Here is a 19,980-nt window from a genome sequence, read left to right on the forward strand (position 1 = left end):
GACACGAGAAAGAAAATGTAGCAATTAAGTTGTGGTGATTACTTCTAAAGTTTAATTAAATAATCAGTATGTACAAAATTAGAGTGTGGATGCCTCATCGTCCACTCACTGCTTCCATTCAAAAAGAAAACAGAAAAAAATTTTCCTAGATACCAACGCAGAGACAATGAAATCACATTGGAAAAAAAATTAACTTTTTTAACAGTGTAACGTGTCCTCAGCTTGGGGAGCTGAAGAGGTCTTCTGTTCCAAGATAAGAGGAGACAGAAGTAAGGTGGTTTTGCAGAAGAATGCAGGGGGTTTAGTATCAGGTCAAAAAATAACACAGATATGTAATTTTTATTCACCACCTATTCCAAATATTTAAATTGTGACAGTAAGAACAATTGGGATGACTTCCTGTCCAATAGCGGGACAGAGCAGTTCACTTTGGTAAGTACTCAAGAGCTGAATCTTTTTTTTTCTGGTATGCTTTTGTTTTTCACATCACTCATTCTCCATGAACCTTGGAGCTTTGATAGATTGTATTTAACCTTCCACTTAGATTGGTTATTGAGGAAAGTAAGAGAAGCTTTGAATTTAAGAATTGGCAGCAATGAAGAATACAATCTTGAAAGATTTCAGAGCTAACGCACCTTGTTCCCACGTACCACCATAAATAGGCTGAAGTAGTAACTGTAAACACAATATTGTAAATAAAGTTAAAGGAGTAGAGGAGCAGAAGATCACCTTCCAAAATCTGAACCTAGATTAGATATTCATTATTATCCACATATTGTAATTTTCCCTCTATTTTCAGGTGAAACTTCTAGAATCCATTTCATGCATTATTACACCATTCCAATATTATATTGCTTTACATATTACTATTTCTTTTCCAATGTACTGCAATTGCAATAAAAGAATGCAGCAATGTAGCCATCTCCTACAAACAAAACCATGCAGTACAGCCTGTATGCTTTAAACCTCTGTGTATAAAACAACACTGAATTTTCACTCTAAGCTGTTTTAGTTAGGTTGTTTGTTGTAATCTCTGTTAATTAAGATAGATGTTAACTAGATGGCACTGTGTACTTGAAGGACTGAGCATGACATTTGCTGCTGACTCCTGCCCAAGTCCTGCATTCCTTCAGCTCACATCCATCACAACAGGACTGCCAGGTGAGGAACCTCCAGTGGTTTTAGGTACAGCTTATGTCATGAGATTAAAACTCTGCACCTTGGAAATGACAAAACACACGTAGCTGAGACTTGTCAGCTCCAGGTAGTCAGATGCTGCTTGGTTTCAGAAGCAGATGCAGATGAGACTGGCAATATAAATATGCAAATCACAATGGTCCCTTGTCAGCACCACTGTTCCTACCTCTAATGGCCCTCGTAGAAAGTCTGTTTGCTCAGCTCCTACTTCCAGTGCTACATCGACAGAAGCAAAGGGGCGGCTGGCCATCTGCTGTCGCTCCCGCATAAGTTGCTGATGAGGAAAAAATGATGTTTTAACAAAACATTAAAAAATGTACCAGATATCAGTCTGCCCTACTATATCTCCCATTAAAATATAAGAATGCAAACAACATGCACACAGTCACTTCTGTGATATCAAAGTGAGAAAGTTATACTAAATCATAATCATCACCATCTATATTTACTCGAAAAACAGGCACAGAAGGTTAGGATGCCTACAAATGGCCTTTTTGCTTGAACTCTGACAAACTTTCCAAATGATAGCTTCCATAACTGACTGTTCTCTCTAAATAACTGCTATTTGTGTAAGTTACAAGCAAATATAGGCACTGGTTGGTAAAAATAGTTGAAGTCTAATTCCACTGATAATGCATACATTAGAACACCTGCCAAAAACAAGCCCACTTGGCCTTCGACTTTTCATATTTCACAACTAAGCCAGATGGAGTTAATAGTGTCAGGACTCGATTTTATGCAGGATCTTTTCTGCAGTTACTTTCATATGAAGAATAATATGCCAGGATTGGGAACTCTGCACCAGTATATTAGAATACAATCAGCTACACTCACAGGGTTTGTATAATCCCTTCCAATCATACCAGTATGCACAGAAGTCCCAAGCAAAACCACAAAGTTAACTCATATTTCCTCCTCAGTCTGCAATTATAATGCTTATTAAACCATGATGAATAAAAATGATGACCAGCAGTAGATATTACAGATCTCACTCCACTGGTTCAGTGCAACTAATGAAAGCATTATTAAATATTTAAGGTGAATGAGTCGTGCAACTCAAGTGGTATGCTCCTTCAGCTGAGCAGGATGTCACAGAATCTTGAAGAGACAAAACACTTGCAAAAATGATTTATTAGAAAAGATCTGTTTCATTTTCCTAATGTTTTTCTCACAGTTATCTCTGGAAAGCTTAAAACATTAGAAAGTGGTGCTTGAATGTAAATGACACTAGCACCGTGACATACTGCTAATAAAAGCCTTTGAAATAATAAAAGGTATGCAAGCAAATATTTGCTGGCAGCTTACTAATAAACACTGTTGATTTAAGATCTGTTACAAAGCAACAAAGTCGTTTTGTAGTGCTTCTTATGCATTTTGCCTCAACTTGCATTTTAAGATTGTCTATAGAAATTTAAAGATGCACTTGTAATGTTAAAATCAGACCAGAATCTCACAGTGCACGGCCAGTACATTCCCAAGGCCTGGATTTTATAGCCAAGCAGTGTGTTTGCCAGCATCACCTGCACAAACGGGCTCCCAGTATATCACACCAAGAGGGCAATCAATATGTCTGTGGGCAACACTGCATGTTTTATATTGAGAATAAATAAAAGCCAAGTATGAATATCTAGATGGTTAAGAATTATGTTTTTAACCCTTTACTTCAACATTAAACCGGTGGTCTGTGTCTAGTATTTACATCAGCGTTGATTTGCATCAATACAATTTACTAATAGATTTTACAGCTGGAAGGAACTACTATGACCCTCCAGTCCTACCAACAACTTAAGAAAGATCACAAAAACTTAAAGTATAAAATAATGAGTCACTGCATCCTAAAATTACTACATGCACCTCTTTTTCCTCTTAAAATAGCAAAAATCGAAGAAGAGTGTAATTAGAACAGTCCTGCCACATGGAACTCATTACAGTATTCTAAGTCTGCAGAGCTATTGGCAAGTGCTTACTGTTTAATGGGAAACCAAACACTGTTTTAAACAAATAGAATTGCTTGGGGAAGATGCTTAAATGAGCAGAACAACCTATGCTCCAAATGCACATACTACTATTTAAAAGATTTATTTATTGCAGATTATAAAGAAATGTATATTTGATATGTTCTCTAGTTTTTAAGGCCAGTAGGTTTCTCCTCCTCTTCTCCTGGTCAGGCATTCAGCAGAACCTTTTCATTCACAAGAGAGTCACTGTAATTTTGATAGTCTGGCATTTGAAAAGAGTGCTACAAAGATTCTTAATTAGCTCTGTAAACAAGAATGAAAACTTTCAAATGTTTGGTTGCCCATAAAGCGCTGCTGATTTTGGCAGCTGAGCAAGCTGAGCACTTGCACATCGAAATGTTTTACTCAAAACACTGCTGCTTTCCCTTCATCATTTTAAAGCTCTCTGCAAGGTGCAGGACAGAAAAAACAAGATGCAATGAGGAGAAATACAGGAAGCTATTATGATGTTTAAAATCAGTTTGGTGTCTGGAAAAGTTCACTGCCTCCCACCATCTGCAACTGTCCCTGTACCAGTATTGGGACAAAGTTCTGGAGCTTCCAGTTATGGGGAATTCCTACCTCACCCCTATGGCAAGGAACATGGAAACTCTCTGAACATGTGTTTCATGAGAAGAGTGAAAAAGCTCTTCCTTACCCTCTCAACAAAGAGATAAACCAAACAAAATCCCTCCACAGATTTCATCACAACTGAGGCAGAATAAACAGGGGATAGTGGAAAGTGAAACTACAATGCTGTTGCTTTTATATACTCAAGTCCAAAAAATATACTGAATTTTATAAAATCACAGAAAAAACCCCAAACCCACACTTCTCCAGTAATTAGGGATATTCACTTGGAGACATCAGATAAACAGATAGCATTAACATGTAGTATCTGAATATTTTATCACAAATTTAATCTATAGCATTCGGAATGCAGGCATATCTCTAAATATTCACTTTAAAGTATGGGCAAATAAAAATATCATTTTCTCAGCATAAGTCTGAGAAATTCAATGAGCATTTATATGACTGAGCAGACAACCAATTTCAAGTTCTACCATAATTTTAAATCTCATTAAGTACAAGATTATTGACAAGATTATTTTTTTTTAGGTATTGCTATTAATTTGCAGCAATTCCAAGGTATTAATTTATATCATATTGAGGAGTCTTTCATCTAAAATATAGAATCATAGCGGTCTTCAGTGAGGAACAGTAAGATGCTAGGACACTATAAATTAGGTCAATTTCTCACTCAACACCCATATAATTTTAAAACATTTCTTCTAAACCCAATCATTTTGCCATAATTATTTCCCTGTCATGAAAATACACATTTCACTGGATTCTGCATAAACATGTAGACAGCTTAGCCTGTAGATTATGATAATTTTGAGTTTTGGTGTCCTAGTGAAATAAGAATTTTGAAATGGGACATGCTTTTGCATCTAGAAGTTTATCTCAAGAAAGCAATTGCCTAGGAATGCAATTCAATTTTACCACTGATCAAAATATTCTCATGGGGGATACCACTCCTCTGATCAATGCAGTTTGGAGTAAATTAAAATGTTCCATGGCATCTTGTATGTGCTATAATAAGGAAATTTATTCTTTGCTGTTCTTATTTAAGTAGAAATGTTTTGATATTTTTTGCTCTTAGTTGAGAACATCACTTTCAAAATATTTTAATGCCCATATTGTATTCATGTACAATAAAACATTCAATGCCAAATACATATTACAGTGAGTTAACATTAACAGAATACAGTATTTCAGCAAACTCAGGCTAACATGTTTCAAGTCTTGTATTTTAGGAAAGGTTACCATTTTGCTTCTTTTTTGTTTCTTTTGTTCTTTAAGACTTGCTCTCTCATGTGGAATTGGATACTGCTCTTCTGACTAGCACTGCTTTTCTACGCTGCTCACCTTCCAGCATAACTGCCCTGGAAAAGCCCTAATTGGAAAAAATCTAATAAACTGCATGAGTTGTTAGGAACTAGGAGAGGTGAGCTTTCTCTTTGTTATACAGTAGCAGACATTCTTGAGAGACTGATAGATTAGGAGAGCTGAAAAGGATGAGGCCATTTTAGTGCTGTAACAGGATGAACAGAGGAATCCTTTCAAACATGTTTCTGTTGGGCAACCTCTGCTTGTCCTGTAGCCCACGGGCAACCAAAGACACCCAGAGTGTGCCATAAAGGGTGCCCTGACCAGTGTGCATGCCCAGAGTCACGGGGCAGCTGGACACTGAGGTAGGAGTAAGAGGGGGCAATCAGAAAAAAAAAAAATGTTCAGGAGACTTCTGACTGCCAAGCAGAGCCAGGAATTCTTGGTACACTGTTCCAGAAATAAGGGTATGGCAGGTGGAAAAATGTCTATTATTTTAACATTAATTATTATAATAATTATAATAATTATTTTAAGTTTTCTAGTTTTTCTTCCTTCACATCTTAGATGGGTCTGGTTTTCTTCCTAGATGACATCACTATCAGCGTGGTACCTGGATTTGTATGACTTTGTCAAGGTGAGTATTGAAAACCAAGAAAATGGTAATTCTGCAACTCTCTGAAAACTGCTGTCTAGTTCAGTGCTGCACAACCCTCATAGTGACAAGGATTTTTCAAATGTCTAATTTGAAATTCTTGTTCTGCTTATTCATCCTGCAGCTCTGACTTGTCTGCAGTTACAACTTGGTCACCTCCTTTGCTGCTTCTGTACTGTCAACTGCTGATGTGAGTAACATCCAAAGGCTACAACAGAAGCATTAACAATGCCATGCATTAAATCTGAGTTTTATAGGGAAGATATTTGCAAGGAGAAAAAATCTCAAAACCTCACAGAGAGTTGCACTGACGAATTTCTGATCACACTGCATTTGACAAGCTTCAAGGCTTAAAAATACTGCTTAAAAGGACTGTAAATGGATAGCCCTGCAAAACCAGAGCCTCTCTAAACAATGCAATTCACCCATTCACTGAATATTCTTGAAGATTCTTACTGCCACATCCAATCAACAGAAGTAACTTACATGGACTTACACACATCTGCGTGGATCACCGATATTTTAGTTAGAAACACAATTTAATTATCTTCCTAAATCTTAAGTTCTCATTTTCAAACTGAATTATACATAGTGATATTTTAATGAAGCCCTGATTATTCACTTTAATTTGCACAAGACAAAGTTGACTTCTCTGTAAATTTTCTCATTGTAACTCTTGGTGCTGAAAATCTCTTCAGATTCAATTGGCTACTTATATGGCTGGAAAAGAGAGCAATTTCTCATTTACATGTTGAATAAACTATTTGACTTAATTTCCAAATCAGCTGCTTTCACTGGAAAGGCAGATCACAGTCATTAAACTTTTTTGTTGGGTTTTAGGTGAAATAAGCTCACTATCCCATGACTGCATGAAGTACAGTGATTTTAAGAGATGGATAAAAGCTGGCATAGGAAACCAAGCAGCAGGAATGGCCATGGTTCTGACAGCAGTCTGACAATCTGAATTTGGTCATTCCCTCCATCATGAACTTCCTAAACAATCATTTCCTTCCGCCTCATTTCCCACCGTGCTAAGTGGAAAGTTCCCTGACACAAGAGGGCATTCAGGTAGGCAATGAGATATTACAATGATGGACACAGTATAACGTGCTATTTGCACTGCAAAATAGAGTCTGTGGAAACTTCCTGAGATACCAGGGCCTATTCCATATCACTTTCTTGTAAAATTGCCTGAAGAAAGGTGCTCTCAGGCGTGTGCAAAGATCTGTCATGGGGAAAAAAATGAGAGGAGTTATACTTTTTGTCCTAGCTTTATACTGAATAAAATGAAGGGCTATTTAAACTAGACATAGTCCAGCAAACAACAGCTAAGACATACTTAAAATACAGTGTACACATCCCCAAAAAATAACAGTTCCAAAAGGTCAAGTTTTTATGTATCCCTTTTGGAAACCAAATACCAGTCGTCTGCAATTTCCCTTGAACAAATCAAAAATGAGAAAAAAAGATGAGCCCTGAAAAGGTCATTTTTTTGCTAGATCCAAGGAACAGATATTTAATGTATTGCACATTAGCAAGCAAAGAGCAAAATGTGAATCTGCTGTGACTTCAGCTTTTGGAACTTTGTGATACTGGAATAGAATTCTCATCTCTAGAACACTGAAAGGGGCACCCTGGGTGATGCTCATTTGGCAGTAGGGGGGATCATGTTAGAACAAGGTTGTGTTTGATCCTTCTTATTTTTTCCCTAAAGAATATTTTGGCATGGAGAGATTTTTTGGGTGCTAAGAATCAATAATAAACTCAAAATTAAATTTCCTGCTTTAAAATTTAAGAAGTGCTAAACAAGAGCTAATCCTATCACTTTCACTTGGATCACAGTGAATCCATGTTGCACATTTACACAGATCTGTAACCACAAACATTTTAAAGGTTCCTAAAGATGTACTTAAGTCTTTCAGTAGGTTTTACTAATCCTAGAATTGTGCTCTTATCCCTAATCAAATGGGTTTAAAAAAATCCTTTCAGCAAACTGTTGAATATTTTGCTGTTAGCTATCACAGCCATTTTCAGTCAACAGAACATTTCTAAAAATGCTTTTTCTGCAAAGTAATTCTGTGTACAGAGAAAAGAGCCATGTCAACTAATTGTAGATGCTGAAAGGTTTTCACAGAAAACATTCTGTATTTGCTTAAGGACAGTTGTTTGTAAGTGAATATATTAAAATATGTCTTAAAATTATTTCAGAATATGAAAGAGTCAAGTATTGTATGGTGCAAACTACCCCTTGGAACTCTGTTATCTACAATGGTGCTACATAAATAATGCTTTTAAAATGTTTTCTAAAGAACTACTTAAAAACGTAACTACCATTTTTATGAGTGAAATAGCCACAGTGTGAAACTTCCTTAAAATAACAAAATCTCAACACTTTCTATCAACGTTGTTAAGCGATGGCCTTTTGACTTGAGGCACCATGAATATTATCCATCATTATCATAACTGTTAAAAAACAGCTTTAGTTACTTATCTTAAATAACAGATGACAAGCTGGTAATTCCTAGCTCTTCTTAAAGTAATTCAAATTGCTTTAAAGATAGCAATCATGTTCTGATAAAGGAAACTCAGTTTAAGTGGCACCCCATGAGAGCACTTGGTCCACCCCTGTGCCTTGGTCCTACCCAGGGGCGGTGCAATCATGATTCTTCTGGCAGAGGTATGCTTTTTAAGAAGGCCACAGTTGTTCCACAGTCCCTCCAGAAGTCCAGAACACTTAAATTAAATCTCCATGCTGAAATTTAAGCCAATTGTTTCTTGTACTGTCTGCAGTGGAGACCATTCTCTGTCTACAAGTGAGGAGAAATCTCCCCCAAAACTCTTGTGTGCTTTACAGGAGTTCTTTATAAATCTGAAGTTTCCCTTCAACCTTCTCAACTGTAAACAAATGTGAGTATGTAAATGTTACCTCACCACTCCTGCTCCCATCTTCAGTGCTCCCTCCTGTCTTAAATCAATACCAGAATCAGACTCCAGCAGAAGCCCACCTGATGCGTCTTTCCCTTCCTACAATGAACAACTTATATCCAACAACTTCAAGAATACACTTTGACATTCGCTTCCTGTTTGTCTAAAAGGTCTGCTAATCTGTTGTATCAAGAAATTGGGTTTGGCTTGATGTGGCAAGCACATTTCTCTCTCTCTCCCTCAGGATTTTTCATAGAGGTGCACAGAGAGAAAGAAAGAGAAAACAATTTCTATTTCTGGTCCTTGTTTTTCCTATGTGGGATGTGTTTGGAGAATTGTTTACCTGGAGTGATTGTTTGACTGGATTCTGGTGAGGATTGTTTGAGCCTGGTGGCCAATCAGATCCACTTGTGTCTGGACTCTCGAGAACAGGGTGACAAGTTGTGAGTTAGTTAGATATGGTAGTTAGAAAAAGTAGGTATGTAGTTTTAGTATCTTCCTTTATATAGAATATTAACGTATTATAGCATAGTTTAAATAAAGAAATCATTCAGCCTTCTGAACTGGAGTTGGACATCATTATTTCTTCCCACTGGGTTCACCTGCATTTTACAATAGCTTGACACAACTTGTGCTTGAAAAAAAAAAAACCATTAAATGTCTCACTTCTTCACTTTTTTCTACATTCCTATGGATCATGTGAAAATTGTTTATCTCAATACTTTCCTAAGAATTCATGATATATTGGCTGGTGCCTAATTGCCCTGCTCTTCCTCTGCCCTCTTCTTTACTTAGATGGGAATTCTCTCTGATTGCACTTGAAATCTTGGAACCCTGACAGGCTCTGGAATCATGTATGTGCTTAGCCAATTCTCTACATATTCTAAAATAAATTTAACCAGGTTTTGGTATCTGAAAATATTTAGCAAGCATTCTCCTACACAAGCATTTTTCTACTTTACTGGTTGATATCGTAACTGATTTTCACTGTAGGTATTTAAGAACCTTTTTTAAGAGGCCCTAACTAAAGCACTTTTAAAAAGAGACTATTCCCTAGAACAGAGAAAGTCAGAAAACAAGCAATGTACATACTATTACTTTAAAGAGAAGCTAAAGTGCAGGACATGTATATCTTAATTTGCAAACAATGTCAATGCATTTTTTAACCTACATGACAAAAAAAGGGTAGACACTGGATTTGTTTCTTTTGTGAAGTGATGTGAAAAGTTGCAGTCCAAATTATAATGACTGAATTGGAACTAGGCCAATTTATAAAAAGCTGAAGCGTCTGAAGTGTACCTGGATGCTAGTCCCCATAGTCACTTCAGGTGACCAAAATATTCAGATTTTCTTTCCAGATGACATTGAAATCAAGGCTTATATTTATTTTTCTTCATTTTTTAATGAAATTGTGACATATACAAAAGCTTTAAAAGAAGAGAAATAATAATCTTGAGTAGGAAAATTGGGCTGTACTCCAACAAAGGTGAAGTTTGCCTTTATTATTACCTCTAATTCTTTAAAACCTATTATTTGAGATTACTGATAAAGTGACAGTGTAAATTGAACTTTTTAGGTGCAGCACCACTGACAAACACAGAACTATCCTAAAGTGATCCTTTAGAAGTTCCTTAAAGCATAAATTATTTCACCATTAAGGACGTTATACTGGCGATGTACCATGACTGACTAATGCCTTTAAATGCTTTCAAGCTTTAATCTTTAGAGTATTTAGCTGAATAACCATCATTGTCCCTGCCTTGCAAAGAGGACCAAAAATAGGTACCTTGACCAGCGTTCCTGCCTGTTTCAGGATGGAAATGCCCTCACCCACATGAATCCCCAGTGTAAGGAGATGAATGGTCAAGCTACAGTACCTGGTGCTACTGTCGTGGGTGAGTAAAGGCCTCCTATAAAAGCCTTGCAAATTTTGACCCTGTGTTACAAGGGCCCTTTTCATTAAAAATGAGCCTCATTTTTAGCTCAACCACTGCATCCAGTAGAAGTTTTAATACCCAGTATTTTTCACATCAGCCATTCAATTACAAATCATTAGTAAAGACAGAGTTTTAGTTTTAAGTTACAGCCAAGATCAGAAAAAAGTCTGGTCACTCCAAATGTACAGAAATTCCTTATAACAAATCCCATCCACTTGGCATTTTCAGTGAGAAGGGGTTTGAAACTAGGATACCCATCTGAAATCTGGGTGCTAGCCAAAGAAATATTTCAAACTTCACTGATTTGCTCACCACAAGTGAGCATTCAGGTACAAGTGGTACATTCAGGTCAGCAAGAATTTGGCACACACTGCTGGGGGGAATGGCATGTGGCCAGAGCCAGCTCATGTTGTGCCAGGGAGCAACAGGTTCTGAAACTGATGCAGTTTGATCAGTTTGATCATTCTTACTCTGTTTGATCAGAGTAAGAATGTGAATTAAAGCAGCTCTCCTTTGTTCCTTTTGTTTCTGTTCGAAACAACTGATTTAGCAGTTGTGAGATGTTATGCTTCTAATGAGGGTTACTCAAGAATACTTGAACAGTAAAAATTGATGGAAAAGCTTTCCACTCCTGCTAGAGAACTAAGAAATCAAGGCCACTGAGCATCCCTTACCTTTGAAAGAAACCAAGGAACCAAGACAGTTTGTTTGAGTTCAAATATCTTGAACAGGAAAGTACAAAAATCAAGAAAGTGCTGACAGCAGAAAGTCTGAAACGTGTAACTTTTCTATGGAGAATTATTTTAAGAATTGAATCGCTACCTAGAAAGCTAAAGGGACGAGAACCTGTCTAATCTCCTAAAATATTTCAGCTATATCAGAAATAAAGGGTTTTCAAGCATTAACTACACCAAAAAGTTTAAAATTCAGTTCTGAAATACTAAGCACAACAGTAATTCCAAGAGACTACCTTGGCAATATCTGTAGCAGCAGAAGTCAGGTTGCTATTCTATTAATCTTAATAGTTTTGTGCACAAACCAGCAGCAAACAAGGAAATCTGACTTTCCCAGTACTGTTCCTACACGGGATTGCACCAGTCTGTGTGCGTGCATACTCTACAGATTAGAAAGAAATACTGTGAAGAAGTTAATCCCTCACTGCTGCTACACTGAGACTTTCAATATAAAAGTGACAGAGTGTAAATCAAAGCACCCTGGCATTTTGAGCTCCAGTCAGAATGTTTCAAGAGAGAGAAGTGGGACGATTTAGAGTTCATCAATTATATCACATCAAATTAGCCTCTATCACAGGCTTGGCTCGACAGCTTTCATCTATTTTAATTTACAACAGAGAGGACAGCCAAGTACAGAATTGTGACAATGACACAGTCAGGGGGAAGCACAGCACTTCTGTGTCACAGGAATGGAAGGCTTGTCTGAACAGCCACTTCAGCTGGGTCAAACACTCCAGCTACATTTAGTTTCTTTCATTTGCTTTGATCCAACAACCCTCATCCTCATTGAAGGAAGCGATGTACTCAACATATTTTTAGCAGTTCTGCAGTCACTGTCCTACAGACTCTGTTCTGTATACATCCACCTTACACAGTGATTTACCTTTGCAGTTAAATCCTTAAAATAGATGAGGAGACTCGTGGAATGCTACTGTAACTGTATGTGGTTAGGATAGGCTAGCTACCTTAAAGTAAAATCACAATCAGTAAATCGTTAGAATTTCCCTTCCAACTGACAGACTTTAAATTTGAATTTGCCATGGTTATTCGGAGACACTGACAGTGCAATAACTTAAATCAGAGTGAAGCACAGGAAAGCACTGAAGGACCTTACACAGATGTAACTTCACAAAACATATTAAGAATTCATCCCTTTACTATGGATATGATCACAAGCACTGTGCATCATTTAAATTGTGGTTTAAAGGCTTAGATGGATTCAAACAGAAAATGGGTCTCGTGTTAGCACTGCATAGTAGGGAATTTGCACAACAAAGATGAAAAATCAGCTTTACTGTTTCTACCCACACTAAATCCTAAGAAAGAAACAAAAAGAACAAGAAGACACTTTTCCACATAGCATTCAGTTTCCCTCTTCTAAAACCCCTTGCTTTTTTTAACACAGGAAAATGAATGTAGGAATTTTAAAACTCATATATTGCAATGATTAGCTCACCAGAATAAGCAGGGACTTCCAAAAGTACATTTCCACACAGTCTCTGTGCACATGGAATTACATGCATATCTCTTTTACCTGCTTTCCTCTAATATGGCCCATTTCCAAATTAAATACTGCAAGCTTTAGGCAAGTCAAGGTCATCTTCCCCATTCCTTTACTTCCTCCCCAAGCTTGACTTTACTGGTAGGATTTTAAGTAGTGAACTACTAATAGGATTTTTATGGCAGTCTTAAAGGGTTTTTTTAAATAACTGTATCAGATTAAAATGCTTAGGGACAAATAAATTATCAGAATTTCTGACTGCTGCTTTTTAGAAACTCTTACATGATATCAGGAGTGATTAGCTGGAGCAAAAACTTAAGACAATTTTGTCTTTTACCTGGAATCTTAATTGGCTCCTTTTTTTATATGCAGTCTTGTACAGTTTGTATAAAGAGTGAATAAATACAACAAAATATATTCATGACATTCCTCTTACAAAACTGAAAGCATCAGACATTTTTATATTCTGCAACAGTATGCCACTTTCTGCATAGGAATCCTTTACCTGCGTTAGAGAGAGCCCTGAATTTTTCAACAATGTGGACTTCTTTTCTGCTATTGTTTCCAGCTGGATTGGTTGAAAATGTCAGGGAACCTGCTATGTGTTAATAGTTTTTTTCATATGGGCATCTGCTAAATGCTTTCAAATCTACACCACCATAATATGTGAGACAGCTGGAATTTCATTAATTGAAAATTATTTACCAAGAAAAAAAATCAGTAACATTCTTAATTGTGAGACAAAAGGAAACAGAGATGTTATCTATGAGTTAAATGTGCCACACATCTCAATGATTTTCCTCAGCAGACTTATATTTATAACAGTGCATGCAAAGTAAGGACTTGCCCTCAGGAGCTCCTTAAAAAGAGCATGACAATGATGATTTGGCTAATTAATTTTCCCTACTTATTTGGAAGGGAGGGAAGTATTCTAAAATGTAATGCTCAAACCCTTCAACATGAATTTTGATTTTCTCAGTTGGGGTTGTGGTGGTTGGTTGATTATTAACAGGCAAAAAGATATTTCTTGATTATGTGAACTTTGTAATTTAAATAGATATGTTTTAACCAACAAATATGAATTCAAGATGATTTTTTCCTCTGCAGGGAAACATTTATATTCTCTCTCCCATTTAACTGAGGACCAGCAAACTTTCTCTATATTTATCTGGGTAAGGATCCCATTCAATATTAGCTCTAGCATGGTCCAAAATACCAAATGACAGCAGGGAAGCCTGGGACACTGCAGAGGAGGCAGCTCCTTTCTGTGAAGCAAAGATCAGGCTCCTGTCAGGGAAGGTGAGCTGAAAGACCACAAGGTGTGAAGTACAAGAGCAGTGCTGGGATGTGATGACCTGAAAGGATTCTCAGATCCTTCCCTGCTACACATAAATGAGGTGGGCTACAGAAGCCATTGAAGGTACTACAGGAAAAAATTCTGGATAATGCCCCCATTGCAGTCTCCCTGCACCTGTGGAGAACTTTCTCCACCAGTGCTCAATGCTTAAGACAAACTGTTCAGATTTGGCACTGGAGATCTTGTGCACTGCTAAGAGTTCCCAAACCCTCAGCTAAGGCCATCAGGAGAAGAGAAGGATACTTTTCCTCACCAGGTTAGGAGGGGTTTGGAGCTTCTCACAGAGTAGGAAATCTTGCTTTATGCCCACACTTCATACCAGTGTGGAAAATCCAGTTTATATAGAGGCAGGCAGCTTGGCAGTGCCAGGATGCAGGTCTGAAAGACCAGCATCAGCTGTGATTTTTCTTATGTGCAACCCTAACATTTGTATTAGGAGAAGGCAACATGAAAATCCAGCAGCAAAGACACCCTGATGACAGGCTAAGGGAGACTGAACTGTCCCACTCAGTGGGTTATTAAACTGTGTTACCACATTAAAAATATACACAGACACAGATTACTTTAACCACATCTTGTCCTTCATTTCCTATATGGCCATTTTTGAGGATCAGTCCACAGGAGCTACTTTTATCTGGGCAAGTAGCTCCAAAGAGGTCCCTAAAAATAATTCAAATATTTTTGGTGATTGATTATATTATTTTTTTCAAACTTCTACCTGGTTCAAAATGCAAAGAATCATATCATCCCCACAGATAATTTCTTCAACATTTTATGAATACTCAGAGGAAAGTGTTCTAATATTTTTGTTTCATGAAAATTTATATTTTTACAATGAAGCTACAATTGCCAACATCTATGATTCAAATACAAAAATCCATATAAGAACGCCTAAATGGCTGTTTGACATTTACTGCTTTGTCTGTGCTCAAACACAAAAGGTGGGCAAACAGCACTAATAAATTTGGTTTCATACTGGAATACTCTTGCACCTACAAATTATTGATTATAAGAATACAGCCTCATTAGAAAATTATTAAATTTTTAAAGACAATTTGAGCATTTGCCTTGTTTTCTAATTTATCAGCATTTTGATTGCCTTCCGTTTGAATTCTGATGAATGAATCTTATGATTTCAACAGTAAGAGTTTGCTTGCAGTTATATTTCACTGGCCTTTAAAATAACATGCTTTCATTGCTGTCCTACAGGCAAAAGTCATTTCTGAGTTTCTCAGTTTTTGATGGAGGGAAATTTTGACCTAATTTTCTGAAACTTTAAAGGCAAAAGATGTCAACAACTCTTAAACATGTTTTTTTAAATGCAAGTGCAATAAAAGGTGCTTCAATAAAAATCAATATATGAGAATTGTGGTTTATCAAATGATTTTCTTTGCAATTGGCACATGTCACATCCAAAAATCCTCCCTTAGGCCGCACCAACATTTTAGATATACTGTGAATATACCAGTTAAAACAATTTGGGACTATTTATGTTTTTATCTATTACATCAGTTGGTATCAGAGTCCAAATTTCTAAAATATACACTTTAAATTGTCTTCTTGTCTGTCATATCTCTTCCTATGCTGATAATAGGAAGGTCCCTTTTTGAAAACCCACTATTTCTGACAATCAGTTTACACATGCTCCAGCATGGTTTTAAAAATATGTTTTTACTTTAAAAACTCTGGCTTGATTACAAAAGTACAGGTTATATGGTTTAGTACTCAGAAATTAATGATTTGCACCTGAATTAGTCCAGAGAAAAGAGAGCAAAGTCATTGGAATTCACAGATGCTGAAACACAGCTTGAGCTACTTACTCCTCTTTTCTTCATTTATATTCAATGAATCAAGGCTTACTGCAGCTGAGTATCTCAATTATTATTATTATTAAGTCCCTGCATTCTAAACCACTTACATACCCAGCAGAGATCAGGTCCTTCCCTAATCAGGTCCTTCATGGTTTTCAGAAAACAGGAAACACGGCGTGACCCGCGCTAAGAGTTGACACCACTCAGACTGACATGGTCCAAGTTATGCTAAACCAGGATGGCATCCATACCTTGTCAATGAAAAATCCCCCTTGTTTACTTCTCATTTAATGAGAAATTCTGCTTTGTTTTTCTGATACATTTAAAGTTCTGTGTCTGAAAATATTTTCGCCTTCAGTCATGCATGGACAACATGGAGACAAGTGGATTTTATTCTACAGTTTGATTCCCTCTCTCGGGCATTAAGACAACAAAATATTTAACTAGTTAGAGGGATTTGCATAAAGGAACACTCTGCAGTATTTAGGAGTGGACAAAACACAGTTAAATCTCATAGAATAAAAATGCTTCCTTTACATTTTCATGTATTTACCTGTATTGCATATATAAATAGCTTGATATGGAGTAACTAAAATATGTAAAAATTCCTTGTATTCAATCTAATGTAAAATGTATATTGAATACAGTTATTTAAGCAGCCACACCAGCACATGTAATAATTATACCAGCATTTACTGCAACTACAAGCAAGGAAAGGATGGCAGGATACTGGCATTTTCTTTCCCACAGTGTACAGTGGGTTGTTTCAGATACTGAGCAAGCTTGAACATATAAAACATGACTTTTTTTAGCAAGTCAAAGTAAGGCTTACACAGAATGAAAGAAAATAATTTACATACATATAGGTGTCCGAAATTTCATGGATTCTATTTAATTCCAATGCATATTAGACTTTCACAGCTGAGTGAAGAGGACTTTCTAATACAGCTGGAAAGTGAACTGAAGAATCATGTTGGCTGCAGACTGCTGGACAAGCCAAGAGACCTGTAAGCCAGTTTCCTCTTCTGAAAAAAGTGTCGAAATACACAAAAGAGAGCTACCTGGAATTGCAGCACCTTCTGAACATTTCAGGGATCAATGTTCACCTGGCCCAAAGCAAAATAATTCAATTTTTTGGCCACTCTTTGGAAAATTTCCCTGAAATATCTCATTTCTCATGCAAAGCTGACATTTAGATAAAGTAGTATTTTTGAAAAATATGCTATTTAGCTTTAGTAACAAATAAGGAGAAACATTTAGTGTAAGGATCATTGCCATAATTTCAAGGATTTTACTAATTCTATACATAGCTTGAAGTCATTCAGAAATGTTTCTGATCCTACTGTACATCAAAGAATTACATGAATCTTTATGCAGAGAATAAGCAAAACTGAATTGTGTGAAGTAAAACACAGCCATGATGAGAGATGACACACAATTTACTGAATTTACTCTGGGATTTTTTTGCTAATCTTGTATTTCCAGACAATATTTTGACCCTTCAACATACAAAACGCAGTTTGGCAGTTGTGACTCTGCTGCACAAAGCAGCTCTTTCGCTTTTCTCTCCTGGGGCACTCCTTGTCCAGAAGCAAACTCATTTCACATCGCCTCAGCTACCACGGCAAACTCACCAGCAGTGCAGAGGAATCAAGCTGTGATGTGTCATGAAGCAAAAACAGAGGCTGGATCTGCAGTTTACTATATGCAAAAAGGACTTCTAACACCACTTCACCTGGACATAAGCTATATTTACCTTTCAAAGAGTAAACCTCTATCTACCACCCTAATGTGGGCCATCCATTTCAGCTGCATTCCTCAAAGAAGATTGATTTCAGAGAAATGCCATCAATGATAATACTATATATAAACACACACATGTGGCTCAATACAGCATGCTTTTTTAACAGTTTCATACAATTTTGAATAAAAGGTCCAATTTTTTAGCCACATTAACAAACCACAAACTCCTCAAACAGCGGGGCATTACTTGTGAGCATATTGCTATTTCTGCTAAAAAACCCCAAGGCTATATGATGAAAAGCTTTGCAGACATCAACCAGATTTAGGATATGTGAAAGCCTCCTTAAATATCTGGATTTCCACAGAGGTGGTTTTGGAGGGCTGTGCTTTAGCTTGGTGCTGCAGACAATTGTACCAGGGCACAGAGCTTGGCTCTTGTTTCCTAATGCAGAGTGACACGGTACATTATTTGCCACATCAGGAAAAGCAGAAACTATGCCCTAAGGCAGAACATCCTGAGTCATAATTATTCAATTACCATGTTTAAGATCATCCACTGTTGTGTGAACACTGTGAAAACGAGGCATAATGAAGTGGGTTACACCAGGTCTGACATTTCACCCTTCTGTCTGATCATGCTCATGTTGGGGATTTAATTCAGTTCTTTTGTATAGTTCTGTGAGGCTTATTTTTATCTCCATTTTAACGTTAAACTAGAAAACATTTCTGGTTATATGCTATGGAAGTATTTCATGCAACATTAAAAAAATATTTACAATCTATCCTAAGAGCACACTTAAAATATTTTAAAATATTTCAAATCTAGGGAGCTAGAGAAATAGAAGAATTATTAATTCATTATTATTATCAATGAAAACTGCACATACTGATCTGTACAATATTGCACATTTTTATTACAACACACTACTGTGAATGCAATCATTGGGGAATGCTATGAAGAAGAGAAATTATAGAAAAATTAATAAAAAAAGCCCAACACAACAAAAAAATATCATAACCATGAGAATGTTTCTGCAAAACAAAAGCAATAAAAAAATGAATGGAAAATGTTTACAAGGTTATTTCTCAGCTGCCCAGTACTGGAACAGCTGATTTAAAACATATTTAATATTGTAACAGGACCCATGGGTAGCAAGGCCTCAGCTAACAGCCCTGATGGAGCAGACTGCAGGAAGAAACCCAAACACAGCTCTGCAGCCACGGGGAACTCGAGGGGCAGCAGCCCTTCCCTCCGTCCCTCGAGCTGTCCCTCCTCCCCTCCCTTCCATGCAGATACCAGAGGAACTTGGGCTTCTGCCATGATGTCTCCTCCCAGTCTCTTCTCCCTCAGAAGGGGTAGATTTGGGATGGTTTTGCTCCTTCCTTCAGAAATGGTGTAAGAACACCTCTTCCTGCACTCCTTCACACCTCCACCCTCTGACAGTGCCCTCACCGCCACGATGCAGAGGCAGCAGGGGTAGAATCACACAATCACAGAATATCCCAAGTTCAGAGAGACCAACAAAGATCCTTGAGTCTGACTCCTGACCCTGCACAGGACAGCCCCAAGAATCCACCATGTGCCTGTTTTCCAAACTGTCCCTGAACTCTGGCAGCCCTGGGGCACGACCACTTCCCTGGGCAGGTGTTCCAGTGCTCAGCCACACTCTGGGTGAAGGAGCTTTTCCTAATATCCAACCCAAACATTCCCGGACACAGCTTCAGCTTTTATGGGTGGTACAAGCTGTGCACTCAGTGGTGGTACACTCCTTGGGTTGGTTCAGCGAATATTCCCTCAATTTTGGGGTAGAGACAACAAGAAGAGCATGCTGTATTTGATCCCACTTGGCAGCTGCCTGTTGGACTGTGCTGGTGGTGTACCCAGAACAAAAACACAGGAGATTTAGTCACCTTCATAAGAATGGATTAATAAGCAAAAATAGAAAAGCTAAAATTTCCCATTCTTTTCCTGCAACTACTGTGAGAAAATAAATATATATTATAAAGAATCATAATATTTTCTTCTTCATGGATAATGCTCAAATACAAAATAAAAACACTGAAAATACACAGAGGATTTCTAGAATGGCAAGATTTTTCCAGGATCCGTACGCAGGCCATACCATAGCAGTAAATATTCCTCAGTGCACAGAGATATACACACACAGAGCACTCACTCTCTAAAGAAAATAAGTTTGTAGGAAATTTAATCTGTTTTTTTCCTAGGTGT

General features: G+C 37.3%; 1 protein-coding gene across 3 annotated transcripts in view; it reads right to left on the reverse strand.

The window, feature by feature from the left end:
* Positions 1–19,980, reverse strand: part of ATRNL1 (attractin like 1) — a 433,916-nt gene that overhangs the window by 116,264 nt on the left and 297,672 nt on the right. For 2 of the 3 annotated variants that reach the window (XM_053949025.1, XM_053949023.1), the window contains exon 27: positions 1,364–1,471. The exons of the other annotated variant lie outside the window; for it this stretch is intronic. In XM_053949025.1, coding sequence (XP_053805000.1) covers positions 1,364–1,471 — 108 coding nt within the window. The remainder of the gene's footprint in view (positions 1–1,363; positions 1,472–19,980) is intronic. 3 annotated transcript variants of the gene reach the window in all.

This window comes from Vidua chalybeata, chromosome 8, assembly GCF_026979565.1.
Source record: "Vidua chalybeata isolate OUT-0048 chromosome 8, bVidCha1 merged haplotype, whole genome shotgun sequence".
Classification (NCBI taxonomy): domain Eukaryota; kingdom Metazoa; phylum Chordata; class Aves; order Passeriformes; family Viduidae; genus Vidua; species Vidua chalybeata.